We start from the raw sequence: 13567 nt of genomic DNA, 5'->3' as shown, positions 1-13567 counted from the left end.
TGGTTAAGTTAATTAAAAAGGGGACACCAACATCATATACAGGTAAAAACATCAGCAGAAAGCTTCCTCATGTAAGTCACAATGCTTGTAGAAATTAGATAAATTGATTTTGGATTATACATTTTAAATAGCTCCATCATATTATGTCCTGGATCTACAGTATCTCACTAATGTACAACAGTCCATTTGGTGTGGTGACCTACTTCCCTCTTAGGCCATGTGAAAGACCAAAAGACAACATCTGAAAGGAGAAGTAACCTTCATTAGTGACATGTATTAACAACACTTAGAGCAAGTTTGCTCACAAGAATAACACACCAGCGGAGATAAAAATGTATTGACATATTGTGTATGGCAGTCCTGATTGCTCAATGAAAGGTAAACAAACTTCTTTACTTGTCTTAAAGATGTTGAACAAAGAGTGACAACACGGGCTTCATTACAGATTTGCGCAAAACTTTTGCGATTTTTTCTAAATATCGATACAAAACAATTGCGAAATGACGCATATTTGCATCATTTGACGCATATTTGAGGTTTAGAATCAGTACTCCTGTAATTCTTTTGCCTTTTATTAATTTAATAAACAACTAGTCTCGAATTCTGTCCAAACACACCGCGTAGCCTACGGCAGGTGACTATAAATATGCAAAAACGGTTTCCATTGCAGTTTTGCGAAATATTTATTTTTCGAATTGCCTGAAAAGCCACCTCATGCGAGCGTTAAAACTTTTGTTGCGATAAATGGGAGTTTTTGCTAAATTTACGTGTTTCCATTGAGCGTATTTTCAATTATTTCAATGTGCGAAATTTGAAGGGTAGCTTGGAAACGTGGCTATTGACCAAGAAGACTCTTTCTCAGGGGGAAATGCTGAAATCAGCAAAATAAGGGATTTTGTTGCATTAGTTGTTGTGTTTAACAGTTTAATATGTAATATTGTGCAGTAGTCCATGAGTTTCTGGATTTTAATGTGTGAATCTTGCTCATTTGGACTCGAAAATTCTTTTAGAGAATCAAATGGATAAATCAATCTGTAAACCATCCAGTGGAAAACCTAGCATTCTACAGAAACCCAATCTTCCACCAAAACCAAACCTTAATGCTTTACACCAGCCAAGCCTCTTTGGTTCATCTAGCAGAGTGGCTCAGGCTTTGCTTAACTTTGAACCAGGGAAAGGCAAGCAAACAGCAATAAACTTCAACAGTAAAGAAGAGGACCAGAATATATCTTCATTCTCAAGACCTAATAAAAGTGGATGTAGAGTATGGGATAAAAAACAGATCCTCGAAAAAAATTGTCAGCTGGCAGTAGATGATGTGGATGTGGGTCGATCAGGTAATGCATTTTTTAATTATTAATCTGTGTGCTTTATATTGTATGTGATGTAGGTTTAGAGTAATTCAATTAAAACAGTTGAATAACATATAGAAGTAGGGTATTTTATGAATAAAAGGAGTACATTTAACAATTTGACACTTTCCTTGAAGACTTCCTTTGATCTATTTTAATTACCTTTACAGTATTTGTTATTGACGTAATTTGCAAGGAGGATAAACATGTTTTGTGCAGTGCATTACTGGCTGTTGTTGAGAGCATAAAACCATTGAGATTCAAGAGACATTTCAATGTTAAATGTTCAAATTTTGACTACGTTTGCATGAGTTACCGTTTTTGTTAACACTTTCTATGAAGACCATGCTTAAAATGAATTATAGCTCCATTTTATTTATAAGGTCCCTAGTGAAAAAATAATATACTAAAATGTATTTGAAATACATTTATTTTATGCTAAGTAGGCTATATAACAAATGCATTTACATATTTATGTACTTAATATAAACACCGTGCAATTGTAGTATGCTAAAAAAGTCTGCCAAATTGGAACAAAATTTGTACTTAATGCAGTTCTACCAGAAAGACTCGGGAGATAAATTGATATAACAGCGTATATTTATTAACAGCCCAGCAAGCATGAATTTATAAAGTTCTTTGGCGTAGGCCCCGTCCTTAGAGAGCAATGCGAGGGTAGCGGAATCTGCATATCCTGCCTGAAGACGAAGGCAGGGGCGCAGCCGACCCTCCTGGAGGTTAAGGAAGGGACCATCCTGGTGGTGGTGGGGAGGATGAGGGGGAAGGGACCATCTTGGTGGTAGTTGGGGAGGATGGAGGTAATTAGTAGTGTCAGCATCTGCAAACTCAGACGAATGCAAGTACCAATCTTTTATACTGTGAGTGTTAGCACATGATTGGTTAGAAGTGAAGTATTACGTGGCGCGCTGATTGAGTCTTCCTGGCAGAACTTACGCAAAAGCTTTCATTTTAGTTATCCAGAAATAGTGCTGAGGTCCAATTAGATACACTTATGTTTGCTTGTGCTAAATTGGAACTATTGCAAGTATACTTTAGGTACATCTTAAATATCTTGCATTTAAAGACTGATATTATACAAAGATCATAGTATCATCACTAATAGTGACATTAAAACACATTTTAGGCTTGTGCATTGTCCTATGAAGAAGTACTCAAAATAAAGTTGAATTATAATATATATATCAGTAAGTCTCCAGCGATATGTAGATTTGTAGTATATTTAGTATGAAATAAACGTTTTTTATTTAGGTATATGTTTTTGTTTTTTTTAATAGGGGTTCCATGAATGTATTTATAAAGATGTAACCAGCATTGCTATAATGTTATTAGTTACAATGAATTTTTAGTCATTCAGATTTATTTCTGTCAAATAAGTATATATATTGTTATTAATAGCCATGTTCTGTTCTTCTAAACTTATTGTGAGTGATAATACAGTTACTAACCTCTATAAATGCATCATTGATGGCTTTAAGTAAAGTGAAACATAGAATGCAATACATGGGGCTATAATTCATTATTAGCATAGGCTTCATTAAAAGTGTTACTCAATTTTTCGTTGGGATGCAACTTGGTGTGCAATGTAAAATAAGGGTATTAAAGCAAAACCAACTTAGGACCACTGGCTTAAAGCATTGTAGAAGGCAACTGTTATGCAAGTCTGCGCTACAGAACTCGCTTTGGTTAACCCATCATTCACAAAGGTCACAAATCCCATGTCCCTTATCATAATCATAGTTAATTAAGAAAATAAAAAATAAATGCAATATTTGGCTAATATGATCATGTTCTCACTAACTAATAAGTTTTAATTTTGAATAGCCTATTATTTTACCAGTAAAAAAATAATACATATAATAAAAAAATCTGATTCTGTCTGGGCCTGTTGATAAGCTTAATAAAGCACCTGACCACCCTTCATTCCCTCAGCTCCTGATGGCAGTGAAATGAATAGCTCTGTGAGTGGCACCGTAGAAAATCATCAGGGCTCCACTGCACCATCAAAAACCTCAGAGGAGAAACACTGTCATTGCATCTGCCACCTTCAAAGGCCTGGTATGAAACTGGTCTGGGTACCTCTACAAGATACTGTAATTGAATCAAAGGAAATCAAGAGAAATGAGGATGTTTTTCACCTAAGTAGGCCACAGAATAGCCCATCTCGCCATACAAAACCCCAAGTATTGCCTCCGTGTGTTAATTGCCAAAGCTTTCTGCTTCACCACAGCCCTCACAAATTTGCAGGAAACGGGTTTGTATACACTGGTGAGTCATTTCAAAACCACTCAAAACCCCCTGTACCACCTAGGACTTATCAGTCCTCTGATTATCAAAATAGCCAACAATATACACAGCTTGACCACACTGATGCTCATATATATTTGGATCTTTTGCCATCAAAAGACAATAAAGTTACTGCTCCAGTTGTCCCCCCTCGTCCTCCCCCAATACCTCCTCGGCACCCTCCACTAAAGCAAAAGACAGAGAGGCGGACTTCTCAGCCAGCATTGGCCTGTGTGGTCTCTCCTCGAGGAGGCGGTCTACCTTTCAGAAACACCAGCAACTGTGAGCGTGGAAGATTGTCTCGCCCTATGCCTGTGCTAAACCCATCAGGTGAGTACAGAAGTTTTATTAGGGAAAAAGTGTGCATGACTTTAATATTTACTGTGCACTTTTAATGGCTAAGATTTTGCCAAGAATGACATCTTCTTGAATTAATGCCTTGTGTTGATCCTGGAACAACATTCTTGTCAAATAAACAGTTTCAAGCCTGTTCGTAATCCCAAATATTAAGTATGGTAACATTGTCCAAGCCCCTAAAACCAGCCTAGACCCTACCCTAATTGCTCCAGGAATATGTCCTTCTTGCTGAAATCAATATATGCTATCAGTTACTCTATTTATCTGTTTTTTTCCCCCTAGGTGAGAGCTATGAGAATGGGAATTTCGAAGACTGGGAGTCTATTGACAAGAAAGAGTAAGTTTACAGTTCGCAAAAGTGTGCAAATAATTTTTTGCGGCTCAGTAGGCCATTAAAAGATCCCTTTCGAGAGTACTCTCGTGTACTCCATGGGAAAACCCCCTTTCTCGAGAAGATTGAAGCTAAAAATTATCCTTTAATTTCTCTTTTTTTAAAACGCATTTGCTGCAGCAAGCAGACCTAAGCGAGACAGGTTAAACGCTTATTGGCTTCTCTGCGGCAACTGCTGCTATGGAGCGGCAGCTGTGACGTACGAAACAATGAGGGCCCTCCGTGCGTCACAGCCCGCCAAAAAGGCCGTGGCTTATGGCTATAAAACCCACGCCGCCCATAGTTGCCTTGATTTCATCTCCTTCAGCAAATGATCATAGAACAGCACTTCAGCGGGACGAGCTACTGCACTGCAGGACTTAGGAAGCCGGATTCGGACACTCTCCCAACTCCCGTTGCGCCATCCGGCACGCATATATCCTTTCAAAGCTTCTGTGTGTGTCGCCGCTGCGTTCACACACGTTTTCTAAAAGAGCAAATTAGCGGGCATTATTTCAAATTCCCCGCGACACCTGCGGCTGCAGCCATGACCCCCCTCATGGCTGGAGACCGCCACATTCTATGCGTTTACTGCCTGGGGAAGGACCACGCAGACGTCGCGCTCTCTAAAGGCGACTGCCCGGAGTGCGATGAGATGGCTTTATCGACCCTGCCGGCTCAACTGGCTGTTTTCGGCAAGGACACACAACTTCCACCTCTCTCTCATGGGCCGCGCCATAAAAAGCGCCGCTCTCAGAAAGCACCAGATGCTACAGCAACACGCGAGCTCACGCCGGTGGGATCCCTGTGTGCCTCGCTCACTGATTCACCCTCACCGGTCTTCTTCCCTGATGGTCAGCGGCCGACTGTTTCCGCTATCACTCCCATCACTTTCGGTGGACCAGATGGTGACGATGCTAACGAGGACAGCTGTTCTCTCGCCACCTCGGGAAGCGAGGACTGGTCGGGCTCCATTCCATACCCCGCCCCCCTCAACCCAGGCAAGTACCAGCGGGGTGAGCTAGTGTGGACACAGTGCTTATCCGCCTGCTGACGAAGGCCGTGGAAGACCTCGGCCCCGAGTGGGGCGCTGCCAGGCCCCTCAGCAAAGTCCCGCCCCGTTTCTTCCAGAATTCCATGACGAGCTAACAAAATCATGGAAGGCCCCGTTTTCCGCCAGGCTGAAAACTTCAGTTTCCTCGACGTTCTCCGTTGTCAACGGCGCCCAGGAAAAAGGCTACAAGCATCTTCCCCCTATCGAAGAGGCTGTGTCTACACACCTTTGTCCGCCCTCCAATGGATGGCAGTCTAAAGCCGCTCACCCCTCAAAGGCCTGTCGGACCACGTCAGCTCTCACCGGTCGCGCCTATGCCGCTGTCTATCAAGCTGCATCAGCACTCTACACGATGGCGCCGGCGGTGCTTCAAGTGTTTCAGGCCAACCTTCTCCGTACTATGGAGGAGGTTGGTCCGGACCCAGAGGCTCTCAGAGACCTGCACAGCGCAACTGACTTAGCCCTGCGAGTGACGAAAACCACCACTCAGGCTATCAGCCGAAACATGGCGGTCCTCACCGTCGTGGAGCGCCATCTGTGGCTAACGCTAACGGACATGAAGGACGTTGACAGAGCCTCCTTCCTGGACTCGCCTATCTCGCCATCCGGTCTGTTTGGCCCGTCTGTCAAGGGCTTCGCGGAGCGCTTCACCGAAGCTCAGAAAATGTCACAGGCCTTGCGTCACTTTCTGCCCAGGCGCTCGAGTTCTGCGTCAGGCCGCTCTAAGAAGCAGCCGCCTGCCCAGACTTCAAAACCGCCTCCGCCGCCGGCTTTCCAGCGCCATCCGCCCGCTGAAGCTCGCTGTTGCTCGCGCTCGTGCACACTTCTCACAGTTCCCGCATCAGAGGCGACTGGAGATGTTTATATTGCAGTAAACAAGCCTGTTACACTACATGCACACCTGCACACAAACGCCGTTTTCACGGCGACCCAAATAAATCTCAAAAAGAGCTAAATTCAGTACTATTCAGTGCTCACCCCTACTCATAAACACTGCCCGTTCAGTGTCACACACACACTTAGGGCTCCCATTCATAAATCACTTCCCCGCTCTCGCGGCGAGTGTATCATGTGTAAACCAGGCACCTGTAACTCAATGCCCGCCTCCACATATAAGTGCTGTAGGTACAGTGTCACAAGCAGAAGTCAATCAGGTCACCGGATCCCTAGTAAACAGCGATCCGAGTCAGTTCGCTCGCAGACCCCCGCGCTTTCGAGCCATGGTCGAAACTACGGTGAAAAGCTAAGTAGCATGGTCATGTTCCTAAGGTGCTTGCCACTTCTTTCAGAGCACAAGTTATTTTCCTGTCTGCTCTACCTATATCTGGTGACGAGAGAGACGCAAATTTTCTCTGCCCTGTCAGGGCTCTGAGGATTTATGTGGAGCGTTCTGCTGGTTTCGGACAATCAGAACAGCTCTTTGTATCCTTTGGTGGCTGCACTAAGGGGTTGGCTACCACAAAACAGAGCCTTTCATGTTGGATAGTTGATTCTATTTCTTTGGCTTATGCATCCAAAGGACTCTGTTGCCCCCTGGGCATCAGAGCTCACTCTACTAGAGGCATGGCCTCGCCCTGGGCTTGGTCCACTTCAGGATATCTGTAAGGTGGCAGGCTGGGCCTCCCTGTCTACATTTATCAGGTTTTACAACCTAGAAGTTCCCGCCTTACAGGCTAGACTGTTATCGGTTTAACAATGCCACTCGCAGTTACCTTGCCTGACTTAGGTCTGCATTAACTGTGCTACAATGTGCTAAGGATTCATTCATTATATGAGGTACAATAAGGTTTCGTACCCCCCAGTTCCCCCTCCACTATGCTTCCATTAGGCCCACCGTTACGTGTGGCCGGAATATTGTGACTTACTCGTCTTATGAGTTTGACTGAGAGAGTTGTCAATGCACAGCGTTTTACACGGGGTTCCCGTAGCGTAAGCTAAGGCTTACGCAACACGAGAGTACTCTCGAAAGGGAATGTCTCGGTTAATGGCGTAATCTCGGTTCCCTGAGATGAGGGAACGAGTGTTGCGTAACCTTGCCGTGCTTATGCTCTGGTCTGGTATCGCTTCAGTCGATGAAACCAAGGCAACTATGGGCGGCGTGGGTTTTATAGCCATAAGCCACGCCCATTTTGGCGGGGTGTGACGCACTGAGGGCGCGAATCGCTCTCATTGGTTCGTACGTCATAGCTACCGCTCCATAGGTTGCAGCAGTTGCCGCAGAGCAGTCAATAAGCGCGCAACCTGTCTCGCTTAGGTCTGCTTGCTGCAGCAAGTGCGTTTAAATTAAAGAAAAATTTAAGGATAATTTTTGGCTTCAATCTTCTCAAGAAAAGGGGTTTTCCCGTAGCGTAAGCTAAGGATTATGCAACACTCGTTCCCTCATCTCAGGGAACCGAGGTTACGTTAGTAACCAAGACGTTTTGTCTTTCTTTTAGCATAAACAAGAGAGTAAGCAAAACACTAAAGGTTTTTGATATTGTGTGAAAATAATGAAATGATAATGACAGTATCTAATCTTTTGTTGGTGTACTGTCAGATATTGTTGTTACCCCCTCTTGTGAACAGGAATTATGTTTTTGACTATTTTTATTGCACTTTTAAAACTATATTTTGTGGTTATTTAAATGTGATTACACATAAATGTAAGAGAGAACAAATTATACCCCCCCCTTCTCCCAGTTTAGCCATCTTTTTTATGTGAAATTAAATTTTTTTAAAACACTCTTGTCATTTGGCCTTTATGATCTGTGACTGATACTAGTTTGAGCACAGTAATGTGTGGCCAGGTTAAATAGTTAGGTTTTTTGCAGGCTGTGTGACAAAACAGAAAGCCCACGGAGGATCTCCAGTGACTGGGAGCCAAACAGTGACTATGGTGAGATACCTACTGTAAATGACTGTATACATAAGACACACACATACACACACACACACACGATTTAGCTATCTTCGTGGGGACTCTCCTAAGACAATGATTTTTATACTGTACACTCGATCCCCTGCCTATAGTGAACAATAAATATACTACAATATATTTGAAATACATTTACATATTACGTACTTAATATAAATACCCTGCGATTGTACTTGGTGAACTAAACTCGTACACTTAAAATCTGCTAAATTGGAACAACTAATTTTGTACTTAATGTAGTTATCCAGAAATAGTGATAAGGTCCAACTAAAGATATAGCCTACTTAAATATATTTGATTGTGCTTAATTGCAAGTATACTTTAGGTACATTTTTAATATCTTGCATTTCAATAATGATATTATAGAGAGATTATATCCTTACTAATAATGATATTAAACACATTTTAGACTTAATATTAAGAAATGTGCATTGTGCAATAAAGAAGTACTCCAAATACACACACACACACACACACACACACACACACACACACACACACACACACACACACACACACAAACACACACACACACACACACAGTTGGGTTTCCATGTTTTTAAGGGGACATTCCATTGACATATATCCCCTAACTTTAACCCTAAACCTACTCATTACAGAAAACTTTCTGCATTTTTATAGTTTCAATAAACATCACTAGTATTACTTATAAGCTGTTTTACTCATGGGGACCAAACAATTTCCCTACAAGGAAAAGGATTTTCAGATATTGTGGGGACATTTTGTCTGAAAGGGTTTACCAGAAAACTATTTTCATCTTAAAACAAGAGTTAGTGGTTTTCTGGTTTATTTAATCTGAAGGTATTGGAGCAGGGTTTATATTTCACTGGATAAGTTGAATGAGCATTGAGTGCAATAATGTTTCTTTGGATCTTTTGTGATTCAACCAAACTTTCTCAAACACATGTCATCCTTAGAACCTCTGTATCAGATCTACCAGGCTAAGGTTTCAAAAGAAGCCAGTCAGATCCAGACTGATAGCCCTGATTGCAACAGGAAAAGTGTTAGCGAAACTCTGGGTCTTGAGGGTCCCGGAGGGCTGGGGGTGGTTGACCTCCGATCCAAAAGAGGCCCCGAAGAGATTACTCTCTGGCAAGACTTACCGGTGGTGAAGGAAAGTGGAATTTTATACAAACTCGCTCGCACTGAAATACAGAGACAAGAGGTTAGAGTAATAGTTTAACACTATTAGGAATAATAATTAAAACCATTGTAAAGTTCAGTTTGTACATATCTTTATTTTAACCTTTGTGTGTTTTTAGAGCATGTTTGAGGTGCTCACCTCTGAGGCCTCCTACCTGCGCTCCCTGCGGGTTCTGAAGGATCACTTCCTGGGGTCACGGGAACTCAAAGAGACTCTGGTCATTCATGATAGGAAGGCCCTCTTCTCCAACCTCCTGCAGGTCTATGATGTCAGCGAGAGGTGAGAGAGATTTTTATTTTTCTGTGGACCACAAAATGAGCTACTCTTTTCTATGCAAAAATAGATTGTAACTCAAACTCCAAAAAGGTACCATAAAAGATGAGTAAACTTTATGCCAAGTCTTCTGAAGCTTTGTGTGTGGAACAGCATGACATTTACATTGTTCACTCATAATTAAATATTAGAAATTACATTTTTAAAAAGAATAGTTTACCCATAATGAAAGTCAATAATTTACTCAAAAAATTAAATAAAATTAGCCCACATAACTCATGCACTATATTCCAAGTCTTCTAGATCTAGCCATGATCTAGCCAGGGTGGGCTGAGCCCACTTAAAAGTCTGCCTTGCCCACCCAATCAGAATTTAGGCACAGATAGCGTCAATGTGTATTTTTATGATTTGTGTGTTGATTAAAAACAATCTGAGGCAGGCTGTGTGTTAAGAAGTTTGATAAAGGGCTGTAGAATGCTAGCCTGGTAATACCAGACTCTGCTACTTCACTTTGCTTCGTAGACAGAGTCTGGAATGGCATAATAGAGAAGTGTTTTCTCTCTCGCTAGGGGGCGCTTGTCTGAAGTTTAAAATCATTGGTTACCCGTAAGCCAATCAGATAAGTTTAGTTAGGACGTATGTTATGCGCCTGTACAGCCGCATCGAACCACAGACATCATGCATCGAACTCAAATCTATGATCGAACTTCCACTGTAAACCTGCTATAAACACATGATGATGCGAGCGAAATACCGGAGTGAACATGGCTGTAAACGACTTTTGCAGATTATGCGAAGTTAATCTACGCATCCACGGTACAATCACGGCCTCTAAACCTTTTTTTGACAGAGTGAAACAAGAAAATATTTGTAGCCAACTCTCAAATTTAGGATTAGATCTTTTAAACGCCAGTGCCGCTGCTAGCCATTTTGGTGCCCTAAGCATAATTCCTTTATGATGCCCTCTACCCCTAGAAGCTTCATGAGGCACGCGCGCGGTCTCTTGCTCTCTCTCCCTCTCTGCCGTGCACGCGCTACGCGGTTTGGAGCACAGTCTCTGTCTCGCGGGCGCAATCGCTCTAGATTCAGGAGAATTTAACTAATTCGCGGGCGTCAGTGAGCCGCTATCAATATGTGGGAGACTCCCGGAACGCTATTTTTTTGGTGCCCCTTCAGCTCTTGGTGCTCTACGCACAGCGCGTGGTGGGAGCGGCGGCACTGGTTCACCATAACAGAGCGAATTGCATCCCGTGTCTCGTTTCGGTTTTCGATTTCTCTGACCTACAATGCAAAACTCGGCGCTTAGCGTCTACGTCACGGCTCTCAGCCCGCCCTCTGTTCGTTGATTGGCCCGGCCGTCCGAAGGCCGGTGGAAAACTGAAAGATAGGCCGCTATCTCAGACTAACTACAGGAGCGAAATGAAATTAGCGGAAGTAGGAAGTCTGACGTAGTCAGGCTAGTAGAATGCCCCAACAAATAAAACAAATAACACCAGAAAATTGCAATATTTTTCTGTTAATACCTGCATGTAACAGCATGGCGTGTTATACACTCACACTTCAGTCTGTAGCGAAAAAGCAGAGGCTGGCAATTACACAAGCTATAACAGGCAGAAATTTGTGCGTGCTATCAAGGCAACAACCTGTACCAGGGCCCCGGATACCCTAGCTATGGCCCTCATTGCACTTAGTAGTTGAAATACTCTAGAAAACCTCACTCATTTAAGAATGTGCATTTATTGCATGGACGGAGCAAGAACAGAATGCAAGTGTATAAAATGCATATGTATAGTTCAGTTGAGGAACAGACCGAAATGTATGAAATTTGTCACTGAAAAAAGTATCAGTCAAGGTCAAATGATCGAACATAGTCATATGGATTTGGAATGGCTTTAACAAGAGTAAATTATGACACAATTATCATTTTTGAGTAAACTTAAACATTAACCAAAGAATGAATGTTCTCATTCATGGGAATGAATAAACATATCTGTTCTTCTTAGGTTTATAGGTGATCTGCTGAAGCGAGTAGATGAGAGTGTGGTGATATCTGACGTGTGTGACATCATTTATGAGCATGCAGATAACTATTTCTCAGTCTTCATTGATTATGTCCGAAATCAGCAGTACCAAGAAAAGACCTACAGCAGACTGATGTGAGACTTTTATATATTCCTAAATCCATTTGTAGAGAAACACACAAACACAACATAATAATTCTAATCTAAAACTTTCAGCTTTGTTTTGAAACCTTCACAACAGTGAAAGCTTCTAAATGCCTAAAATACATTTTACAATACATTTACTTTTAGAGTACCATGACCAAAAACATGCATGTTAAGTGATAATTAAATCTAGTGTTGAAGAGCATGTTGTTTATACGTTTGTACTGGCAGGGAGAGTAACAGGGATTTTTCAGTTGTGATGAGGCGGCTGGAGTTATCTCCACTCTGCAAACGTCTGCCCTTCACATCCTTTATGCTTCTGCCCTTCCAGCGAATCACGCGCATCAAAATCCTTATACAGGTGAGATTTAACGTTATAATGTTCTCAAAAATACCTGTTCCTCTCATTTGTAAATGTGAAATAAGCAGACAATAGTGCCTATATCAATTTCAACCTTTTGTAGAATATCCAGAAGCGGACTGCAAAGGGCACTAAAGAGGAGGAAACTGCTTCCAAGGCCCTTACTTCAGTGTCTGAGGTAAAATGGCTTATATTGTTGGCTTATAATTCCAATGCTTTTAATACTTTAGCTTATGTGAATTTGATCATTTTTAACATGTTCATAATAGAAGGTGTATCAATTTTATGTTAATTTAATTTTTTTAAATGTAAATCAAAATAAATGAATAGATCTGACCATCACGTCATTAACCCAAATATCAATATAACATAAATATAGATAAATAAATAAAAATGCTGAATTGCAACTTTTCTTGACAACATAAACCGTCTACGGATAGGCTAATGGAACATTTTGCTTGATGGAAGATTGTGATTATTCACTGAACATTAATGTCATAATTCTGATTGTGTGTAAAACCACTGTAAAGTGGGACACTAAAACTAAATATTAGCACCTTTAAAAAAATGATTCATAACTCTTAAAGGAACACTTTTTTGGGTAATATGCTCAACTCCCCTAAAGTTGAACAGTTGAGTTGTACCGTTTTCGAATCCATTCAGCCGTTTTCCGGGTCTGGCGGTAGCACTTTTAGCATAGCTTAGCATAGATCATTGAATCGGATTAGACCGTTAGCATCTCTCTCAAAAAAATGACCAAAGTGTTTCGATATTTTTCCGATTTAAACCTTGACTCTTCTGTAGTTACATGTTGTACTAAGATAGACAGAAAATGAAAAGCTGTGATTTGCAATATTACGCAGCGCCTGAAAATAGGCTAACTTCCGTCAACATAATCAACATGACAACCTGCTTGCACAGGCATGGAAGTTACCTAGCTGGGGACTATTTTCAGGCGCTGCGTAATATCATTATGCTAGATCATGGCTAGATCCAGAAGACTTGGAATATAGTGCATGAGTTATGTGGGCTAATTTTATTTCATTTTTTGAGTAAATTATTGACTTTCATTATGGGTAAACTATTCTTTTTAAAAATGTAATTTCTAATATTTAATTATGAGTGAACAATGTAAATGTCATGCTGTTCCACACACAAAGCTTCATATCATGGTACAGCAGCAAAGTTCCTTGATTATTACGCAGGAATGAGAGTATAGTTCCTATTAAGAACAGGAGAGAGGCCGCACTAT

At 41.5% G+C, this 13567-nt stretch overlaps 1 protein-coding gene across 3 annotated transcripts in view; it reads left to right on the top strand.

The window, feature by feature from the left end:
* The first annotated feature begins 250 nt into the window (after window positions 1-250).
* arhgef15a (Rho guanine nucleotide exchange factor (GEF) 15) overlaps window positions 251-13567 on the top strand; it is a 61634-nt gene continuing 48317 nt past the window's right edge. For 2 of the 3 annotated variants that reach the window (XM_079606259.1, XM_079606261.1), the window contains exons 1-10: window positions 251-378; window positions 1011-1337; window positions 3303-3986; window positions 4296-4350; window positions 8248-8312; window positions 9290-9537; window positions 9635-9795; window positions 11793-11945; window positions 12186-12315; window positions 12419-12493. In XM_079606259.1, the coding sequence (XP_079462385.1) occupies window positions 372-378; window positions 1011-1337; window positions 3303-3986; window positions 4296-4350; window positions 8248-8312; window positions 9290-9537; window positions 9635-9795; window positions 11793-11945; window positions 12186-12315; window positions 12419-12493 (1905 nt within the window). In that variant the 5' untranslated portion in view covers window positions 251-371. The remainder of the gene's footprint in view (window positions 379-1010; window positions 1338-3302; window positions 3987-4295; window positions 4351-8247; window positions 8313-9289; window positions 9538-9634; window positions 9796-11792; window positions 11946-12185; window positions 12316-12418; window positions 12494-13567) is intronic. The other variant, XM_079606260.1, reaches the window with a different exon arrangement.

This window comes from Phoxinus phoxinus, assembly GCF_949152265.1.
Source record: "Phoxinus phoxinus genome assembly, chromosome: 3".
Taxonomy (NCBI): Eukaryota; Metazoa; Chordata; class Actinopteri; order Cypriniformes; family Leuciscidae; genus Phoxinus; species Phoxinus phoxinus.
The sequence above is the reverse complement of the archived record's forward strand: the minus strand, read 5'-3'. Positions and strand labels throughout refer to the sequence as shown.